This window comes from Coregonus clupeaformis, chromosome 2 (assembly GCF_020615455.1).
Source record: "Coregonus clupeaformis isolate EN_2021a chromosome 2, ASM2061545v1, whole genome shotgun sequence".
Classification (NCBI taxonomy): domain Eukaryota; kingdom Metazoa; phylum Chordata; class Actinopteri; order Salmoniformes; family Salmonidae; genus Coregonus; species Coregonus clupeaformis.
This window is the reverse complement of record NC_059193.1, coordinates 20,602,885-20,623,730: the sequence shown is the minus strand read 5'-3', so window position 1 is coordinate 20,623,730 and position 20,846 is coordinate 20,602,885. Positions and strand designations below refer to the sequence as shown.

Here is a 20,846-nt window from a genome sequence, read left to right as displayed (position 1 = left end):
GGACCCACACCAAATCTTTTCAGTCTCCTGAGGGAGAAAAATACATTGTCGTGCCATCTTCACGACTTTCTTGGTGTGTTTGGACAATGATTGTTTGTGGGTGATGTGGACACGAAGGAACTTGAAACTCTCGACCCGTCCACTACAGCCCCGTCGATGTGAATGGGGGCCTGTTCGGCCCTCCTTTTCCTGTAGTCCACAATCAGCTCCTTTGTATTGCTCACGTTGAGGGAGAGGTTGTTGTCCTGGCACCACATGGCCAGATCTCTGACCTCCTCCCTATAGAGTCGTGCTTAGCCATGCAGTCGTAGGTGAACAGGGAGTACAGGAGGGGACTAAGCATGCACCCCTGAGGGGCCCCGTGTTGAGGATCAGTGTGGCAGATGTGTTGTTGCCTACCCTTACCACCTGGGGGCGGCCCGTCAGGAAGTCCAGGATCCAGTTGCAGAGGGAGGTGTTTAGTCCCAGGATCCTTAGTTTAGTGATGAGCTTAGAGGGCACTATGGTGTTGAACGCTGAGCTGTAGTCAATGAACAGCATTCTCACATAGGTGTTCCTTTTGTCCAGGTGGGAAAGGGCAGTGTGGAGTGCGATTGAGATTGCGTTGATCTGTTGGGGCGGTATGCGAACTGGAATGGGTCTAGGGTTTCATGGCTACCAATGTAAGTGCTATGTTTAGGCAGGTTACCTTCGCTTTCTTGGGCACAGGGACTATGGTGGTCTGCTTGAAACATTTAGATGAGTGAAGACAGTTGCCAGTTGGTTCACGCATGCTCCCAGTACACAAAAAACAGTCCTGTAGCTTAGCATCCGCGTCATCTGACCACTTCCGTATTGAGCGAGTCACTGGTGCTTCCTGCTTTAGTTTTTGCTTGTAAGCAGGAATCAGGAGGATAGAGTTATGGTCAGATTTTCCAAATGGAGGGCGAGGGAGAGCTTTGTATGCGTCTCTGTGTGTGGAGTAAAGGTGGTCTAGAGTTTTTTTTCCTCTGGTTGCACATTTAACACGCTGGTAGAAATGAGGTAAAACGGATTTAAGTTCACCTGCATTAAAGTCCCCGGCCACTAGGAGCACTGCTTCTGGATGAGCATTTTCTTGTTTGCTTATGGCCTTATACGGCTCGCTGAGTACGGTCTTAGTGCCAGCATCGGTTTGTGGTGGTAAATAGACAGCTACGAAAAATATAGATGAAAACTCTCTTGGTAGATAGTGGGTCTACAGCTTATCATGAGGTACTCTACCTCAGGGGAGCAAAACCTCAAGACTTCTTTAATATTAGACATCACGCACCAGCTGTTATTGACAAATAGACACACCCCCACCACTCGTCTTGTCGGACGTAGCTGCTCTGTCCTGCCGATGCACGGAAAACACAGCCAAATGAATATTATCAGTGTCGTCGTTCAGCCACGACTCGGTGAAACATAAGATATTACAGTTTTTAATGTCCCATTGGTAGGATAGTCTCGAATTGAGCTCATCCAGTTTATTCTCCAGTGATTGCACGTTGGCCAATAGAACGGATGGTAGAGGCGGGTTACCCACTCGCTGACGAATTCTCACAAGGCACCCCGATCTCCGCCCCCCTGTACCTCAGTCTTTTCTTTTCTTCACGCGAATGACAGGGATTTGGGCCTGGTTTTGGAAAAAACGGTATACCCTTTGTGTCGTACTCGTTAAAGAAAAACATCTTTGTCCAGTTCGTGGTGAGTAATCGCTGTTCTGATGTCCAGAAGCTCTTTTCGGTCATAAGAGACGGTAGCAGCAACATTATGTACAAAATAAGTTACAAACAATACGAAAAAACACACAAAATCATAGTTGGTTAGGAGCCCGTAACACGCCAGCCATTAAGGACAGAAAGGAAAGGAATTGAAGGACATGTTTGTTTTTAGCTGGTTGAGAACATATCTGGTTTTATACCTGTTCTCTGGATCCTCATCATCATCGTCATCAGCCATCTGAGAAGCATCATGGTTACCTTCATCTCCTACAGACACACAGAGGAGAAGGGTCAGGGGTTCCCCTGGGTTAGAGGCAGCGCCGGTCGTCAGCTAAACAGACAGTTAGTTATCTGCTGGCTACATTTTCCACTTCATATTAACTAGGATACTTTTCATTTAAAAAGTCTTAGTTCGCTAATCTGTTGAGCCCTCTCCCGCTAGAATGAACGATATGCATCTTCTAGCGATCTATTTACAGGATAGTCCTGTCAGTCACAAAGCTAGCGATGACTGGGTAACTGCCATCTGTCCCGCCTCCCGGTACAATTTCTGACCGCTGTGGTTGGTTGCAGTTGAATTTCTTTACACAGAGCAGGGAAAATACCCGAGCCCTGAAGCAAGCTTCCAGAAAATTGGAATGCAAATGGCGCTCCACAAAACTGGAACTCTTCCGACTAGCTTGGAAAGACAGTACAGAGCAATATCGAAGAGCCCTCACTGCTGCTCGATCATCCTATTTTTCCATCCTAATTGAGGAGAATAAGAACCCAAAATGTATTTTTGATACTATCGCAAAGCTAACTAAAAAGCAGCATTCAACAAGAGAGGATAGCTTTCACTTCAGCAGTGATGAATTCATAAACTTCTTCGATGAAAATATCATGATCATTAGAAAGCAAATTACAGACTCCTCTTTGAATCTGCGTATTTATCCAAAGCTCAGCTCTCCTGAGTCTGCACAGAACTGCCAGGACCTCGGATCAATGGAGACACTGATATTTTTTTATCCTGTATCTCTTGACACATTCATGAAAGTAGTATATGGAGTCTAAACCTTCAAGCTGCATCCTGGACCCTATTCCAACTAAACTACTGAAAGAGCTACTTCCTGTGCTTGGCCCTCCTATGATGAACATAATAAATGGCTCCCTATCCACTGGATGTGAACCAAACTCACTAAAAGTGGCAGTAATAAAGCCTCTCTTGAAAAAGCCAAACCTTGACCCAGAAAATGTAAAAAACTATCGTCCTATATCGAATCTCCCATTCCTCTCAAACATTTTAGAAAAAGCTGTTACGCAGCAACTCACTGCCTTCCTGAAGACAAATAATGTATACGAAATGCTTCAGTCTTATTTTAGACCCCATCATAGCACTGAGACTGCACCCGTGAAGGTGGTAAATGACCTTTAAATGACCTTTTAATCTGTCCTTAGACCTTAGTCCTGCTTTTGACACCATCGATCACCACATTCTTTTGGAGAGATTGGAAACCCTAATTGGTCGACACGGACAAGTTCTTGCCTGGTTTAGATCTTATCTGTCAGAAAGATATCAGTTCGTCTCTGTGGATGGTTTGTCCTCTGACAAATCAATGGTACGTTTCGGTGTTCCTCAAGGTTCCGTTTTAGGACCACTATTGTTTTCACTATATATTCTACCTCTTGGTGATGTCATTCGGAAACACAATGTCAACTTTCACTGCTATGCGGACGACACACAGCTGGACATTTCGATGAAACATGGTGAAGCCCCAGAATGTCCGACCCTGGAAGCCTGTGTTTCAGACATAAGGAAGTGGATGGCGGCATTTAAAACAAATGTTAAACTCTGACAAAACAGAGATGCTAGTTCTAGGTCCCAAGAAACAAAGATCTGCTGTTGGATCTGACAATCTTTCAGTCGTCTCAAATAAAACTGTGAAGGACCTCGGCGTTACTCTGGACCCTGATCTCTCTTTTGACAAACGTATCAAAAAATATTTCAAGGACAGCTTTTTTCCATCTTCGTAACATTGCAAGAATCAGAAACTCTTTGTCCAAAAATGATGCAGAAAAGCTCATCCATGCTATTGTCACTTCTAGATTAGACTACTGCAATGCTCTACTCTCCGGCTACCCAGATAAAGCACTAAATACACTTCAGTTAGTGCTAAACACGGCTGCTAGAATCCTGACTAGAACCATGTGATCATATTACTCCAGTGCTAGCCTCTCTACACTGGCTTCCTGTTAAGGCTAGGGCTGGCCTCTCTACTGGCTTCCTGTTAAGGCTAGGGCTGATTTCAAGGTTTTACTGCTAACCTACAAAGCATTACATGGGCTTGCTCCTACCTATCTCTCCGATTTGGTCCTGCAGTACATACCTACACGTACGCTACGGTCACAAGACGCAGGCCTCCTTATTGTCCCTAGGATTTCTAAGCAAACAGCTGGAGGCAGGGCTTTCTCCTATAGAGCTCCATGTTTATGGAATGGTCTTCCTATCCATGTGAGAGACGCAGACTCGGTCTCGACCTTTAAGTCTTTACTGAAGACTCATCTCTTCAGTAGGTCCTATGATTGATTGTAGTCTGGCCCAGGGGTGTGAAGGTGAACGGCAAGGCACTGGAGAGACGAACTGCCCTTGCTGTCTCTGCCTGGCCGGCTCCACTCTCTCCACTGGGATTCTCTGCCTCTGACCCTGTTACGGGGGCTGAGTCACTGGCTTACCATGCCTCTGACCCCCCTGTCTCTTCCGTGCCGTCCCTAGGAGGGGTGCGTCACTTGAGTGGGTTGAGTCACAGACGTGATCTTCCTGTACGGTTTTGCGCCCCCTCAGGGTCATGCGTTGGAGGAGATCTTTATGGGCTATACTCAGCCTTGTCTCAGGGTAGTAGGTTGGTGGTCTGTTGATATCCCTCTGGTGGTGTGGGGGCTGTGCTTTGGCAAAGTGGGTGGGGTTATATCCTGCCTGGTTGGCCCTGTCCGGGGGTATCGTCGGACGGGGCCACAGTGTCTCCCGACCCCCCCTGTCTCAGCCTCCAGTGTCTATGCTGCAATAGTCTATGTGCCGGGGGGCTAGGGTCAGTCTGTTATATCTGGTGTTATTTTCCTGTCTTATCTGGTGTCCTGTGTGAATTGAAGTATGCTCCCTCTAATTCTCTCTCTCCCCCTCCCCTCCCGGAGGACCTGAGCCCTAGGACCATGCCTCAGGACTACCTGGCCTGATGACTCCTGGCTGTCCCCAGACCACCTGGTCGTGCTGCTGCTCCAGTTTCCACTCTTCTGCCTGCGGCTATGGAACCCTGACCTGTTCACCGGACGTGCTACCTTGTCCCAGACCTGCTGTTTTCAACTCTCTCTCTACCACACCTGCTATTTCAACCTCTAAATGCCCGGCTATGAAAAGCCAAGTGACATTTACTCCTGATGTACTGACCTGTTGCAACCACTACAACCACTGTGATTATTATTTGACCCTGCTGGTCATCTATGAACGTTTGAACATCTTGGAGAAAAATCTGGCGTTAATGGCCATGTATTGTTATAATCTCCACCCGGCACAGCCAGAAGGGGACTGGCCACCCCTCAGAGCCTGGTTCCTCTCTAGGTTTCTTCCTAGGTTTCTGCCTTTCTAGGGAGTTTTTCCTAGCCACCGTGCTTCTTCATCTACAGGAGGCTAGCTCTCCAGGAACAGGGTTAGAGAGCCCTGTACTACACAAAACCACAACTAATTTTCCATTTGGCTGGCTACTCTACGTACCTGTGGAAAACACTGTAGAGGTCAGGCGTTAATTCAGTGGCGTTTAGGTCAGAGTACCGTAGAAACAGAGAGCCCAATATACAGCTTTCAGAAACAACAGCTCTACTCACCTGAGGACTGGTGAAAGGTTCCCCTCCCTGCTACCAATGTCTCCTCCACGATGGGTTTAATCTTCTGCTGGTCTGCACTCTCCTCTCCAGACCCTCCTCCCTCCTCCTCTTCCTCCTCCACATCAGACGACGAATCTTGCTGCTTGGCTCCTCTACCTCTGGCTTTGCGTTTCAACTCGTACGACCGCTTCCGATCCCCGCCCTTGCTCTTCTCCTCGCTACCCTTTTTCACACGGCTGCTCCTCCGCTTCCCCATTCCCAGTTTGCTGAGTCCCTTCATCTCCTTCTCCAGGTCAGAGTCGGAGTTAGAGGAGCCGTCCGAGCCCTTCTTCTTGGAGGTCTTTTTGACAGAAGCCGTGGAGGACTTCTTTTTCTTCTTCTTCTTAACGTCTTCGTCTGAGTCGGACTCTGAGTTGTCGGAGTGGTCGGCTTTCAGTTTGCGTTTGGCCGCCGGCTTCTTGTCTTTCTCCTCTTGGTCTTGCTTGTTGAGTTTGAACTTCTTGAAGCTCCTGCCGCCCTGGTTACCATCGGCATCCTGTTGCACATCTTCGTCCGAGCTGTGATCCGCCGCTGCAGTCTGGAGCAGGATGTCCGGAACCTCGTCAGAGTCAGAGTCCACTTCCTGTTTAGAAGGGTCAGCGGTCTCCTCGGAGGCCTTGCTCTCTTGCCGCCCCTCATCATCCTCCTCCTCCTCCTCCTCCTCGCCCCGTTCCTTCTCCTTCTCAGAGCTGCCTTTGGTTCTACTCTTCAGCTTGCTGGGGCTCTTCTCCTCGCCCTCTGAGTCACTGTTCTCCTGAGAGGAGGCGGACATCTTGTTCTTCCCGTCCGGTGACTTCCTGAGGGGTGTGGTCTTTGTGCGGCTGGAGCGACGGCTATCCTCCTCAGAGCCCCCACCTCCCTCCACCTCCTTACTCCTCTCCTTCCCTCCATCCTTACTCCTCTCTTTCTCCTTCCCTCCATCCTTACTCCTCTCTTTTTCCTTCCCTCCATCCTTACTCCCCTCTTTCTCCTTCCCTCCATCCTTACTCCTCTCCTTCTCCTTCCCTCCATCCTTACTCCTCTCCTTCTCCTTCCCTCCATCCTTACTCCTCTCCTTCCCTCCATCCTTACTCCTCTCTTTCTCCTTCCCTCCATCCTTACTCCCCTCTTTCTCCTTCCCTCCATCCTTACTCCTCTCCTTCCCTCCAACCTTACTCCCCCTCCTTCCCTCCATCCTTACTCCCCTTTCTCCTTCCCTCCATCCTTACTCCCCTCTTTCTCCTTCCCTCCATCCCTTACTCCTCTCTTTCTCCTTCCCCTCCATCCCTACTCCCCCTCTTTCTCCTTCCCTCCATCCTTACTCCCTCTCCCTCCCTCCAACCTTACTCCCCCTCTTTCTCCTTCCCTCCATCCTTACTCCCCTCTTTCTCCTTCCCTCCATCCTTACTCCCCTCTCTTCCCCTCCTCCCCTCTTTCTCCTTCCCTCCATCCTCTCCTCCCTCTCTCCTTCCCTCCATCCTTACTCCCCTCTTTCTCCTTCCCTCCATCCTTACTCCCCTCTTTCTCCTTCCCTCCATCCTTACTCCTCTCTTTCTCCTTCCCTCCATCCTTACTCCCCTCTTTCTCCTTCCCTCCATCCTTACTCCCCTCTTTCTCCTTCCCTCCATCCTTACTCCTCTCTTTCTCCTTCCCTCCATCCTTATCCTTGCTCTTAGACCTGGAGGTGCGTGTGGTCACCACGGGAACAGGTGTCAGCTTCACGATCAGGTTCTTCACCTTGGGCATGGCCTTCTCCTTCTGGGTGTCATGTGACTTCCTGGTTGAGCCGGTGGCGGGGCTCTCGGATTGGCTAGCCGCTGTGGGCTCTGTGGCGTCATTGCCGGGTGTTAACCCTGTGGAGTCCGCCAGACTCTCGACCATCTGGAAGAGCTCGTCAGGGACGGACGGCCCGACGGACACAATGTCTTTATCCCGGTCACCCTCCTCCTTCTCCTTCTCCTCCTCCTCCTCCTCCTCTTCCTCCACTTTCACCACTGTCTGGTCTTTGGCCTGGCTGTCTGTCTCTGAGTGGTCCTGAGGCTTGGGGGTGGGGCTCCCCTCCATCTCTGCATCCTCTGACACGCCCCCATCCTCCCCCTCCTCCTCTGGCTCCTCCCCATCCTCAGTGTCAGCCATTTTGACCTCTTCTGCCTCCTGCCCATCCTCAACCATGTTGTCCATCTGATCGTGGCCATCATGGCCGTCGGTGTTGGAGACCGCATCCCCGTTCTGCATCCCCTGGTCCTGGGAAGTGAACTGTGACTCCAGGTCCTCCTCCAGGGCAGCATGGGCCTTCTTCAGATCAGCCAGAACAGACCTAGAGAGATCGATTGATAGATCATAATTAAGCAAATAATCAGAATTGGGCTGCCTCATATCCTTTGTAGCAGTCATTATATCAACATGTGTTATGATACCTGAAGGCCTTGAGGTGTCTGTGTCTGGTCCCGCTGCCGCCTCCTCCTGCTCCCTGCTCCTCCTCAGCCTGCTGGATGAACTGGATGAAGGTGTTGTTGAGCCCTGTGGTTGTCTCAATCAGCTTCTTGGTCCTCTTCACCAGCTCCTTGGGGACCTTCAGAGTCTTATAGGAGAAGGTGAGGGTCCCTGACCCGTCTGAATGCTCCCTTACCGTTCACCACAGCTTTACCATGGTGGTGGTGACCTTTACCCTTACTGTGCCCCTTTCACCTCCTTCCTCTCCTTCTCCTCCCTCTCTTTCTTGCGTCCCGTGCGCCAGAAGCTCTCCAGCTTGGTCATGATGTTGGAGCAGTTGGAGGCGATGTCGGCGAGGGGCTGGGGGCTGCAGATATAGCAGGACCATTTACTGTTCTCGTCGGTGATCATGGACAGCTCCTTGCGCCCCAGGTTACGCAGGATGCACTTCTTACAGAAGGCGTTGTGGCAGTAGTCACAGCAGATCAGGTTGCCCCCTTCAGCACACCACCTGGGGGGCGTAGTTAGACAGCAAGGAACGTCAACTTCAAAACAACCTGATGTAGCTTTATTGGGATTTGCAGCCGTTGTTGGAAAGTAATGAATCGTTCTAAAAATGACTTACTGAACGTTAGCACCAGGGGTATGTCCCAGATGGCTTCCTCTTCCCTATAGATCCCTACCTGGTCTAAAGTAGTGCACTATATAGGGAATAGGGTGCCATTCTCTGGTCTAAAGTAGTGCACTATATAGGGAATAGGGTGCCATTCTCTGGTCAAAAGTAGTGCACTATATAGGGAATAGGTGCCATTCTCTGGTCAAAAGTAGTGCACTATATGGGAATAGGGTGCCATTCTCTGGTCTAAAGTAGTGCACTATATAGGGAATAGGGTGCCATTCTCTGGTCTAAAGTAGTGCACTATATAGGGAATAGGGTGCCATTCTCTGGTCAAAAGTAGTGCACTATATAGGGAATAGGGTGCCATTCTCTGGTCTAAAGTAGTGCACTATATAGGGAATAGGGTGCCATTCTCTGGTCTAAAGTAGTGCACTATATAGGAATAGGGTGCCATTTCTGGTCTAAAGTAGTGCACTATATAGGAATAGGGTGCCATTCTCTGGTCTAAAGTAGTGCACTATATAGGGAATAGGGTGCCATTCTCTGGTCTAAAGTAGTGCACTATATGGGAATAGGGTGCCATTCTCTGGTCTAAAGTAGTGCACTATATAGGGAATAGGGTGCCATTCTCTGGTCAAAAGTAGTGCACTATATAGGAATAGGGTGCCATTCTCTGGTCTAAAGTAGTGCACTATATAGGGAATAGGGTGCCATTCTCTGGTCTAAAGTAGTGCACTATATAGGGAATAGGGTGCCATTCTCTGGTCAAAAGTAGTGCACTATATAGGGAATAGGTGCCATTCTCTGGTCTAAAGTAGTGCACTATATAGGGAATAGGGTGCCATTCTCTGGTCTAAAGTAGTGCACTATATAGGGAATAGGGTGCCATTCTCTGGTCAAAAGTAGTGCACTATATAGGGAATAGGGTGCCATTCTCTGGTCTAAAGTAGTGCACTATATAGGGAATAGGGTGCCATTCTCTGGTCTAAAGTAGTGCACTATATAGGGAATAGGGTGCCATTTCTGGTCTAAAGTAGTGCACTATATAGGGAATAGGGTGCCATTCTCTGGTCTAAAGTAGTGCACTATATAGGGAATAGGGTGCCATTCTCTGGTCTAAAGTAGTGCACTATATAGGGAATAGGGTGCCATTCTCTGGTCTAAAGTAGTGCACTATATAGGGAATAGGGTGCCATTCTCTGGTCAAAAGTAGTGCACTATATAGGGAATAGGGTGCCATTCTCTGGTCTAAAGTAGTGCACTATATAGGGAATAGGTGCCATTCTCTGGTCTAAAGTAGTGCACTATATAGGGAATAGGGTGCCATTTCTGGTCTAAAGTAGTGCACTATATAGGGAATAGGGTGCCATTCTCTGGTCTAAAGTAGTGCACTATATAGGGAATAGGTGCCATTCTCTGGTCTAAAGTAGTGCACTATATAGGGAATAGGGTGCCATTCTCTGGTCTAAAGTAGTGCACTATATAGGGAATAGGTGCCATTCTCTGGTCTAAAGTAGTGCACTATATAGGGAATAGGGTGCCATTCTCTGGTCTAAAGTAGTGCACTATATAGGGAATAGGGTACCATTCTCTGGTCTAAAGTAGTGCACTATATAGGGAATAGGGTGCCAGTTGGGACGTAGCCATTGGTGCCGGTACTCTTCAAATATAGGTACTCAAAATTGAGAGCCAATATTCTACAAGAGGTGGCGATACTCAAACAGTAGAAGGAACCTTCTGGCAGCTAGAACAATTGGGACCGTTTGAGGTGACCTGCCTGCACTGTTCATCCATGTTTCTGTGTTCTGTGAGGTGACCTGCCTGCACTGTTCATCCATGTTTCTGTGTTCTGTGAGGTGACCTGCCTGCACTGTTCATCCATGTTTCTGTGTTCTGTGAGGTGACCTGCCTGCACTGTTCATCCATGTTTCTGTGTTCTGTGAGGTGACCTGCCTGCACTGTTCATCCATGTTTCTGTGTTCTGTGAGGTGACCTACCTGCACTGTTCGTCCATGTTTCTGTGTTCTGTGAGGGGACCTACCTGCACTGTTCGTCCATGTTTCTGTGTTCTGTGAGGTGACCTGCTTGCACTGTTCATCCATGTTTCTGTGTTCTGTGAGGGGACCTACCTGCACTGTTCGTCCATGCCGTCCTCGTCTTTATTGATGTCATCGCTGGTGTAATACTTATAGCACGACTAGAGGAAGAGACAACAAGGGAGGAACATTAGAAAATATAATACTGAGATGGCAGTAGTTGATCTGTCAATTAAAAGACATATGTCCCATTTCTGTTCAAAAGACAAACATCAGCTCAAAAGCTGCCATACATAGAGACAGAGACCGATAGGAGAAAGACAGAGAGACCGATAGGAGAGAGGGAGAGAGACCAATAGGAGAGAGACCGATAGGAGAGAGACCGATAGGAGAGAGACAGAGAGACAGATAGGAGAGAGACAGAGAGACAGATAGGAGAGAGACAGAGAGACCGATAGGAGAGAGACCGATAGGAGAGAGACAGAGAGACCGATAGGAGAGAGACAGAGAGACAGATAGGAGAGAGACAGAGAGACAGATAGGAGAGAGACAGAGAGACCGATAGGAGAGAGACAGAGAGACCGATAGGAGAGAGACAGAGAGACCGATAGGAGAGAGACAGAGAGACCGATAGGAGAGAGACAGAGAGACCGATAGGAGAGAGACAGAGAGACCGATAGGAGAGAGACAGAGAGACCGATAGGAGAGAGACCGAAGAGAGAGACCGATAGGAGAGAGACAGAGAGACAGATAGGAGAGAGACAGAGAGACAGATAGGAGAGAGACAGAGAGACCGATAGGAGAGAGACAGAGAGACCGATAGGAGAGAGACAGAGAGACAGAAAGGAGAGAGACAGAGAGACAGATAGGAGAGAGACAGAGAGACCGATAGGAGAGAGACAGAGAGACCGATAGGAGAGAGACAGAGAGACCGATAGGAGAGAGACAGAGAGACAGAAAGGAGAGAGACAGAGAGACAGAAAGGAGAGAGACAGAGAGACCGATAGGAGAGAGACAGAGAGACCGATAGGAGAGAGACAGAGAGACCGATAGGAGAGAGACAGAGAGACCGATAGGAGAGAGACAGATAGAGAGACCGATAGGAGAGAGACAGAGAGACCGATAGGAGAGAGACAGAGAGACCGATAGGAGAGAGACAGAGAGACCGATAGGAGAGAGACAGAGAGACCGATAGGAGAGAGACAGAGAGACCGATAGGAGAGAGACAGAGAGACCGATAGGAGAGAGACAGAGAGACCGATAGGAGAGAGACAGAGAGACCGATAGGAGAGAGACAGAGATACCGATAGGAGAGAGACAGAGATACCGATAGGAGAGAGACAGAGAGACCGATAGGAGAGAGACAGAGAGACCGATAGGAGAGAGACAGAGAGACCGATAGGAGAGAGACAGATAGGAGAGAGACAGAGAGACAGATAGGAGAGAGACAGATAGGAGAGAGACCGATAGGAGAGAGACCGATAGGAGAGAGACAGAGAGACAGATAGGAGAGAGACCAATAGGAGAGAGACAGAGAGACCGATAGGAGAGAGACAGAGAGACCGATAGGAGAGAGACAGAGAGACCGATAGGAGAGAGACCGATAGGAGAGAGACCGATAGGAGAGAGACCGATAGGAGAGAGACCGATAGGAGAGAGACAGATAGGAGAGAGACCAATAGGAGAGAGACCAATAGGAGAGAGACCGATAGGAGAGAGACAGAGAGACCGATAGGAGAGAGACAGAGAGACCGATAGGAGAGAGACAGAGAGACCGATAGGAGAGAGACAGAGAGACCGATAGGGAGAGAGACAGAGAGACCGATAGGGAGAGAGACAGAGAGACCGATAGGAGAGAGACAGAGAGACCGATAGGAGAGAGACAGAGAGACCGATAGGAGAGAGACAGAGAGACCGATAGGGAGAGAGACAGAGAGACAGAAAGGAGAGAGACAGAGAGACAGAAAGGAGAGAGACAGAGAGACCGATAGGAGAGAGACAGAGAGACCGATAGGAGAGAGACAGAGAGACCGATAGGAGAGAGACAGAGAGACCGATAGGAGAGAGACAGAGAGACCGATAGGAGAGAGACAGATAGGAGAGAGACCGATAGGAGAGAGACCGATAGGAGAGAGACAGAGAGACCGATAGGAGAGAGACAGAGAGACCGATAGGAGAGAGACAGAGAGACCGATAGGAGAGAGACAGAGAGACCGATAGGAGAGAGACAGAGAGACCGATAGGAGAGAGACAGAGAGACCGATAGGAGAGAGACAGAGATACCGATAGGAGAGAGACAGAGATACCGATAGGAGAGAGACAGAGAGACCGATAGGAGAGAGACAGAGAGACCGATAGGAGAGAGACAGAGAGACCGATAGGAGAGAGACAGAGAGACCGATAGGAGAGAGACAGATAGGAGAGAGACCGATAGGAGAGAGACAGAGAGACCGATAGGAGAGAGACAGAGAGACCGATAGGAGAGACAGAGAGACCGATAGGAGAGACAGAGAGACCGATAGGAGAGAGACAGAGAGACCGATAGGAGAGAGACAGAGAGACCGATAGGAGAGAGACAGAGACCGATAGGAGAGAGACAGAGAGACCGATAGGAGAGAGACAGAGATACCGATAGGAGAGAGACAGAGATACCGATAGGGAGAGAGACAGAGAGACCGATAGGAGAGAGACAGAGAGACCGATAGGAGAGAGACAGAGAGACCGATAGGAGAGAGACAGATAGGAGAGAGACAGAGAGACAGATAGGAGAGAGACAGATAGGAGAGAGACCGATAGGAGAGAGACCGATAGGAGAGAGACAGAGAGACAGATAGAGAGAGACCAATAGGAGAGAGACAGAGAGACCGATAGGAGAGAGACAGAGAGACCGATAGGAGAGAGACAGAGAGACCGATAGGAGAGAGACCGATAGGAGAGAGACCCGATAGGAGAGAGACCGATAGGAGAGAGACCGATAGGAGAGAGACAGATAGGAGAGAGACCAATAGGAGAGAGACCAATAGGAGAGAGACCGATAGGAGAGAGACAGAGAGACCGATAGGAGAGAGACAGAGAGACCGATAGGAGAGAGACAGAGAGACCGATAGGAGAGAGACAGAGAGACCGATAGGAGAGAGACAGAGAGACCGATAGGAGAGAGACAGAGAGACCGATAGGAGAGAGACAGAGAGACCGATAGGAGAGAGGGAGAGAGACCAATAGGAGAGAGACAGAGAGACCGATAGGAGAATCAGAGAGACAGATAGGAGAGAGACCGATAGGAGAGGGAGAGAGACCAATAGGAGAGAGGGAGAGAGACCGATAGGAGAGAGACCGATAGGAGAGAGACCGATAGGAGAGAGACCGATAGGAGAGAGACCGATAGGAGAGAGACCGATAGGAGAGAGACAGAGAGACAGATAGGAGAGAGACCGATAGGAGAGAGACAGAGAGACCGATAGGAGAGAGACAGAGAGACCGATAGGAGAGAGACAGAGACCGATAGGAGAGAGACAGAGAGACCGATAGGAGAGAGACAGAGAGACAGATAGGAGAGAGGGAGAGAGACCAATAGGAGAGAGGGAGAGAGACCGATAGGAGAGAGACCGATAGGAGAGAGACCGATAGGAGAGAGACAGAGAGACAGATAGGAGAGAGACCAATAGGAGAGAGACCGATAGGAGAGAGACAGAGAGACCGATAGGAGAGAGACAGAGAGACCGATAGGAGAGAGACAGAGAGACCGATAGGAGAGAGACAGAGACCGATAGGAGAGAGACAGAGAGACCGATAGGAGAGAGACAGAGAGACCGATAGGAGAGAGGGAGAGAGACCAATAGGAGAGAGGGAGAGAGACCGATAGGAGAGAGACAGAGAGACCGATAGGAGAGAGACAGAGAGACCGATAGGAGAGAGACAGAGAGACCGATAGGAGAGAGACCGATAGGAGAGAGACCGATAGGAGAGAGACAGAGAGACAGATAGGAGAGAGACCAATAGGAGAGAGGGAGAGAGACCAATAGGAGAGAGGGAGAGAGACCAATAGGAGAGAGGGAGAGAGACCAATAGGAGAGAGACCGATAGGAGAGAGACAGAGAGACCGATAGGAGAGAGACAGAGACCGATAGGAGAGAGACAGAGAGACCGATAGGAGAGAGACAGAGAGACCGATAGGAGAGAGACAGAGAGACCGATAGGAGAGAGACAGAGAGACCGATAGGAGAGAGACAGAGAGACCGATAGGAGAGAGACAGAGAGACCGATAGGAGAGAGACAGAGAGACCGATAGGAGAGAGACAGAGAGACAGATAGGAGAGAGACAGAGACAGATAGGAGAGAGACAGAGACCGATAGGAGAGAGACAGAGACTGATAGGAGAGCGACAGAGACCGATAGGAGAGAGACAGAGACCGATAGGAGAGAGACAGAGACCGATAGGAGAGAGACAGAGAGACCGATAGGAGAGAGACAGAGAGACCGATAGGAGAGAGACAGAGAGACCGATAGGAGAGAGACAGAGAGACCGATAGGAGAGACAGAGAGACTGATAGGAGAGAGACAGAGAGACCGATAGGAGAGAGACAGAGACCGATAGGAGAGAGACAGAGAGACCGATAGGAGAGAGACAGAGAGACAGATAGGAGAAAGACCGATAGGAGAGAGGGAGAGAGACCAATAGGAGAGAGGGAGAGAGACCGATAGGAGAGAGACAGAGAGACCGATAGGAGAGAGACAGAGAGACCGATAGGAGAGAGACCGATAGGAGAGAGACCGATAGGAGAGAGACAGAGAGACAGATAGGAGAGAGACCAATAGGAGAGAGGGAGAGAGACCAATAGGAGAGAGGGAGAGAGACCAATAGGAGAGAGACCGATAGGAGAGAGACAGAGAGACCGATAGGAGAGAGACAGAGACCGATAGGAGAGAGACAGAGACAGATAGGAGAGAGACAGAGAGACCGATAGGAGAGAGACAGAGAGACCGATAGGAGAGAGACAGAGAGACCGATAGGAGAGAGACAGAGAGACCGATAGGAGAGAGACAGAGAGACCGATAGGAGAGAGACAGAGAGACAGATAGGAGAGAGACAGAGACCGATAGGAGAGAGACAGAGACCGATAGGAGAGAGACAGAGACCGATAGGAGAGAGACAGAGACCGATAGGAGAGAGACAGAGACCGATAGGAGAGAGACAGAGAGACCGATAGGAGAGAGACAGAGAGACCGATAGGAGAGAGACAGAGAGACCGATAGGAGAGACAGAGAGACCGATAGGAGAGAGAAAGAGAGACCGATAGGAGAGAGACAGAGAGACCGATAGGAGAGAGACAGAGAGACCGATAGGAGAGAGACAGAGAGACAGATAGGAGAGAGACAGAGAGACCGATAGGAGAGACAGAGAGACAGATAGGAGAGAGACAGAGAGACCGATAGGAGAGAGACAGAGAGACCGATCGGAGAGAGACCGATCGGAGAGAGACAGAGAGACCGATAGGAGAGAGAGAGACCGATAGGAGAGAGACAGAGAGACCGATAGGAGAGAGACAGAGAGACCGATAGGAGAGAGACAGAGAGACCGATAGGGAGAGAGACAGAGACCGATAGGAGAGAGACAGAGAGAGACCGATAGGAGAGAGACAGAGAGACAGATAGGAGAAGACCGATAGGAGAAGACCGATAGGAGAGAGGGAGGAGAGAGACCAATAGGAGAGAGGGAGAGAGACCGATAGGAGAGAGGCAGAGAGACCGATAGGAGAGAGACAGAGAGACCGATAGGAGAGAGACAGAGAGACCGATAGGAGAGAGACCGATAGGAGAGAGACCGATAGGAGAGAGACAGAGAGACAGATAGGAGAGAGACCAATAGGAGAGAGGGAGAGAGACCAATAGGAGAGAGACCGATAGGAGAGAGACAGAGAGACCGATAGGAGAGAGACAGAGACCGATAGGAGAGAGACAGAGACAGATAGGAGAGAGACAGAGAGACCGATAGGAGAGAGACAGAGAGACCGATAGGAGAGAGACAGAGAGACCGATAGGAGAGAGACAGAGAGACCGATAGGAGAGAGACAGAGAGACCGATAGGAGAGAGAAGCAGAGAGACAGATAGGAGAGAGACAGAGAGACAGATAGGAGAGAGACAGAGACCGATAGGAGAGAGACAGAGACCGATAGGAGAGAGACAGAGACTGATAGGAGAGAGACAGAGACCGATAGGAGAGAGACAGAGACCGATAGGAGAGAGACAGAGACCGATAGGAGAGAGACAGAGACCGATAGGAGAGAGACAGAGAGACAGATAGGAGAGAGACCAATAGGAGAGAGGGAGAGAGACCAATAGGAGAGAGGGAGAGAGACCAATAGGAGAGAGACCGATAGGAGAGAGACAGAGAGACCGATAGGAGAGAGACAGAGACCGATAGGAGAGAGACAGAGACAGATAGGAGAGAGACAGAGAGACCGATAGGAGAGAGACAGAGAGACCGATAGGAGAGAGACAGAGAGACCGATAGGAGAGAGACAGAGAGACCGATAGGAGAGAGACAGAGAGACCGATAGGAGAGAGACAGAGAGACCGATAGGAGAGACAGAGAGACCGATAGGAGAGAGACAGAGAGACCGATAGGAGAGAGACAGAGACCGATAGGGAGAGAGACAGAGACCGATAGGAGAGAGACAGAGAGACCGATAGGAGAGAGCAGAGAGACCGATAGGAGAGAGAAGAGAGACCGATAGGAGAGAGACAGAGAGACCGATAGGAGAGAGACAGAGAGACCGATAGGAGAGAGACAGAGAGACCGATAGGAGAGAGACAGAGAGACCGATAGGAGAGAGACAGAGAGACCGATAGGAGAGAGACCGATAGGAGAGAGACAGAGAGACAGATAGGAGAGAGACAGAGAGACCGATAGGAGAGACAGAGAGACCGATAGGAGAGAGACAGAGAGACCGATAGAGAGAGACAGAGACCGATAGGAGAGAGACAGAGAGACAGATAGGAGAGACAGAGAGACAGAAAGGAGAGAGACAGAGAGACCGATAGGAGAGAGACAGAGAGACCGAGTAGGAGAGAGACAGAGAGACCGATAGGAGAGAGACAGAGAGACCGATAGGAGAGAGACAGAGAGACCGATAGGAGAGAGACAGAGAGACCGATAGGAGAGAGACCGATAGGAGAGAGACCGATAGGAGAGAGACAGAGACCGATAGACAGATGGAAAGATATAGATATAGATAGATGGATGGAGATAGGGTGTTGCAGGTGTATCTACCTTGCAGAGGAGCACATGGAGCATGGGGTGCTCAAACACCGAGTGGCGCTGGAAGTGGTTGACCTGCTGTCCACAGGCGGTGCAGTCTATTCGCTCCTCCAGAGTGGTATCTGGACAAACACACAGAGGAAGGCCGAGAGACCAGCATGTGGTTTACATCCAACATCCCAACTGATGGATTTCATTAAACTGCCAGCAGTTCTGATTATTAGGCTGTAGGAACACCCTTTCCTGGTCAAAATCTTGCTTAAAAAAAACAATGGGAGCGTTCAAACAGTTTGCAGGCGTTTCTCTGACTATCCACTGGTTAGTAGCAGTGTGATATACACAGAGGACACCCACCTGTCTTTTACTCAGAGGTCCACTCTAAGCTTGTGTGTGTGGGTCATGTCCGAGTACCCGTAATTGCGTTCCAAATAGTAGGTATTTTGGGTACGCGAAACAAGTTTTATAGTATGTGAAATGTATAAAATTGAGTACGCTTTAAATGCCATTGAAGTAAGAAATAGGTAAGCCAAAGTTCAGACACGGCCTGTGTGTGAGAGAGACTAACCTGTCTTTTTCCTTGAGAGGTCCACTCTGAGCTTCATGGCTCCTCTGCTCTCCTTGTTATCACTCCCAGCGGGAGGCCGTACCACCAACATGCCTGAATTATGGGACAGGCACTTAGAGTTTATCCCAAATATCACCCTATTCCCTATATAGTGCACTACTTTAGACCAGAGAATGGCACCCTATTCCCTATATAGTGCACTACTTTAGACCAGAGAATGGCACCCTATTCCCTATATAGTGCACTACTTTAGACCAGAGAATAGCACCCTATTCCCTATATAGTGCACTACTTTTGACCAGCGCCCATAACTCTCAACAACTGCTCTTTCACCACCACATAAACCTTGAATATGAACTCAGAATAGACCAGCAAAAACATTATTATCCACAAAGTCTGGAAATGCACCTTTTGGCTCTACAATGATATGAAGAGGCATTAAAACATGGTCTAGAGGTAGCCCTTACCCTCTGAGGGGTTGTCAGAGGCGCCATCTTCCTGTCCACTCCCATCCGAGGTGGCAGACTCATTCCCTCCGGTGTGCTTGGCTGCGACAGCAGGCTTCCTCTTGGTGTGAGAAGGGGAGGGTCTCTCGGTGTCTGAGATCCCAGGCTGAGGAGTAAACAGTTATCATGAGAGTCGATTAAAAAGCCTTAGAATAGACCCTGAGTGATCGTATTGTCCTGTTATCTGCCACAGCAGCGACAGTCTGGCTGGGTCCCAAATGGCACCCTATTCCCTACATAGTGCACTACTGGTAAAACACTTTAATGTTTGTGCCCAGGTGGACACCTTTGAAAAAAGTGAGCAGGGAAATAGAATCCATCATCATTTGGTCCGTAATCTGATGTTGACCTACCTCCACCTCCTCCATCATCATCATTTGGTCTGTTATCTGATGTTGACCTACTTCCACCTCCTCCATCATCATTTGGTCTGTTATCTGATGTTGACCTACCTCCACCTCCTCCATCATCATTTGGTCTGTTATCTGATGTTGACCTACCTCCACCTCCTCCATCATCATTTGGTCTGTTATCTGATGTTGACCTACCTCCACCTCCTCCATCATCATCATTTGGTCTAATCTGATGTTGACCTACCTCCACCTCCTCCATCATCATTTGGTCTAATCTGATGTTGACCTACCTCCACCTCCTCCATCATCATCATTTGGTCTAATCTGATGTTGACCTACCTCCACCTCCTCCATCATCATTTGGTCTGTTATCTGATGTTGACCTACCTCCACCTCCTCCATCATCATTTGGTCTGTTATCTGATGTTGACCAACTTCCTTCATCATTTGGTCTGTAGATTCAGATGAGGCCATTTTACCTGCCAACAACAAGAAATCCCACTGTTAGGTCTGAAATTATACAATTAAAAAGGACGGGGGGACTACATTAGCATCAGAATACAGGCTCTTTCCTTTTAAGTAAAAGTTATCAACTTCAAAAGAACACTCAGAAGCAAAACTGAAGCTCAACAACCTGATCTTGATCAAGGCTTTGTCCCAAACAACACTCTGTTCCCTGGTGAAATGTAGTGTACTATTTAGGGAATAGGGCACGATTTCGGATGCACACTTAGATACAGTTGAAGTCGGACGTTTACATACACCTTAGCCAAATACATTTCAACTCAGTGTTTCACAATTCCTGACATTTAATCCCAGTAAAAATGTCCTGTCTTAGGTCAGTTAGGACCGGCACTTTGTTTTAAGAATGTGAAATGTCAGAATAATAGTAGAGAGAATGATTTATTTAAGCTTTTATTTCTTTCATCACATTCCCAGTGGGTCAGAAGTTTACATACACTCAATTAGTATTGGTAGCATTGCCTTTAAAATTGTTTAACTTGGGTCAAACGTTTCAGGTAGCCTTCCACAAAAAGTGAATTTTGGCCCATTCCTCCTGACAGAGCTGGTGTAACTGAGTCAGGTTTGTAGGCCTCCTTGCTCGCATACGCTTTTTCAGTTCTGCCCACAAATTTTCTATAGGATTGAGGTCAGGGATTTGTGATGGCCACTCCAATACCTTGACTTTGTTGTCCTTACGGCATTTTGCCACAACTTGGGAAGTATGCTTGGGGTCATTGTCCATTTGGAAGACCCATTTGCGACTAAGCTTTAACTTCCTGACTGATGTCTTGAGATGTTGCTTCAATATGTCCACATAATTTTCCTTCCTCATGATGCTCATGATATCATCTATTTTGTGAAGTGCGCCAGTCCCTCCTGCAGCAAAGCACCCCCACAGCATAATGCTGCCACCCCCGTGCTTCACGGTTGGGATGGTGTTCTTCGGCTTGCAAGCCACCCCTTTTTTCCTCCAA

The 20,846-nt window shown here is 49.0% G+C and overlaps 1 protein-coding gene across 1 annotated transcript in view; it reads right to left on the bottom strand.

Moving 5' to 3' along the window:
• LOC121585891 (transcriptional regulator ATRX-like) overlaps positions 1-19,497 on the bottom strand; it is a 79,916-nt gene extending 60,419 nt beyond the window's left edge. The window contains exons 1-10 of the mRNA XM_045225607.1: positions 19,468-19,497; positions 18,977-19,121; positions 18,510-18,602; positions 17,957-18,066; positions 10,779-10,846; positions 8,272-8,541; positions 8,015-8,221; positions 7,197-7,914; positions 5,580-6,528; positions 1,925-1,991 (exon numbers count right to left, since the gene is read on the bottom strand). Of these exons, the coding sequence (XP_045081542.1) occupies positions 1,925-1,991; positions 5,580-6,528; positions 7,197-7,914; positions 8,015-8,221; positions 8,272-8,541; positions 10,779-10,846; positions 17,957-18,066; positions 18,510-18,602; positions 18,977-19,121; positions 19,468-19,488 (2,648 nt within the window). The 5' untranslated portion in view covers positions 19,489-19,497. The remainder of the gene's footprint in view (positions 1-1,924; positions 1,992-5,579; positions 6,529-7,196; positions 7,915-8,014; positions 8,222-8,271; positions 8,542-10,778; positions 10,847-17,956; positions 18,067-18,509; positions 18,603-18,976; positions 19,122-19,467) is intronic.
• Between the last annotated feature and the right edge of the window lie 1,349 nt (positions 19,498-20,846).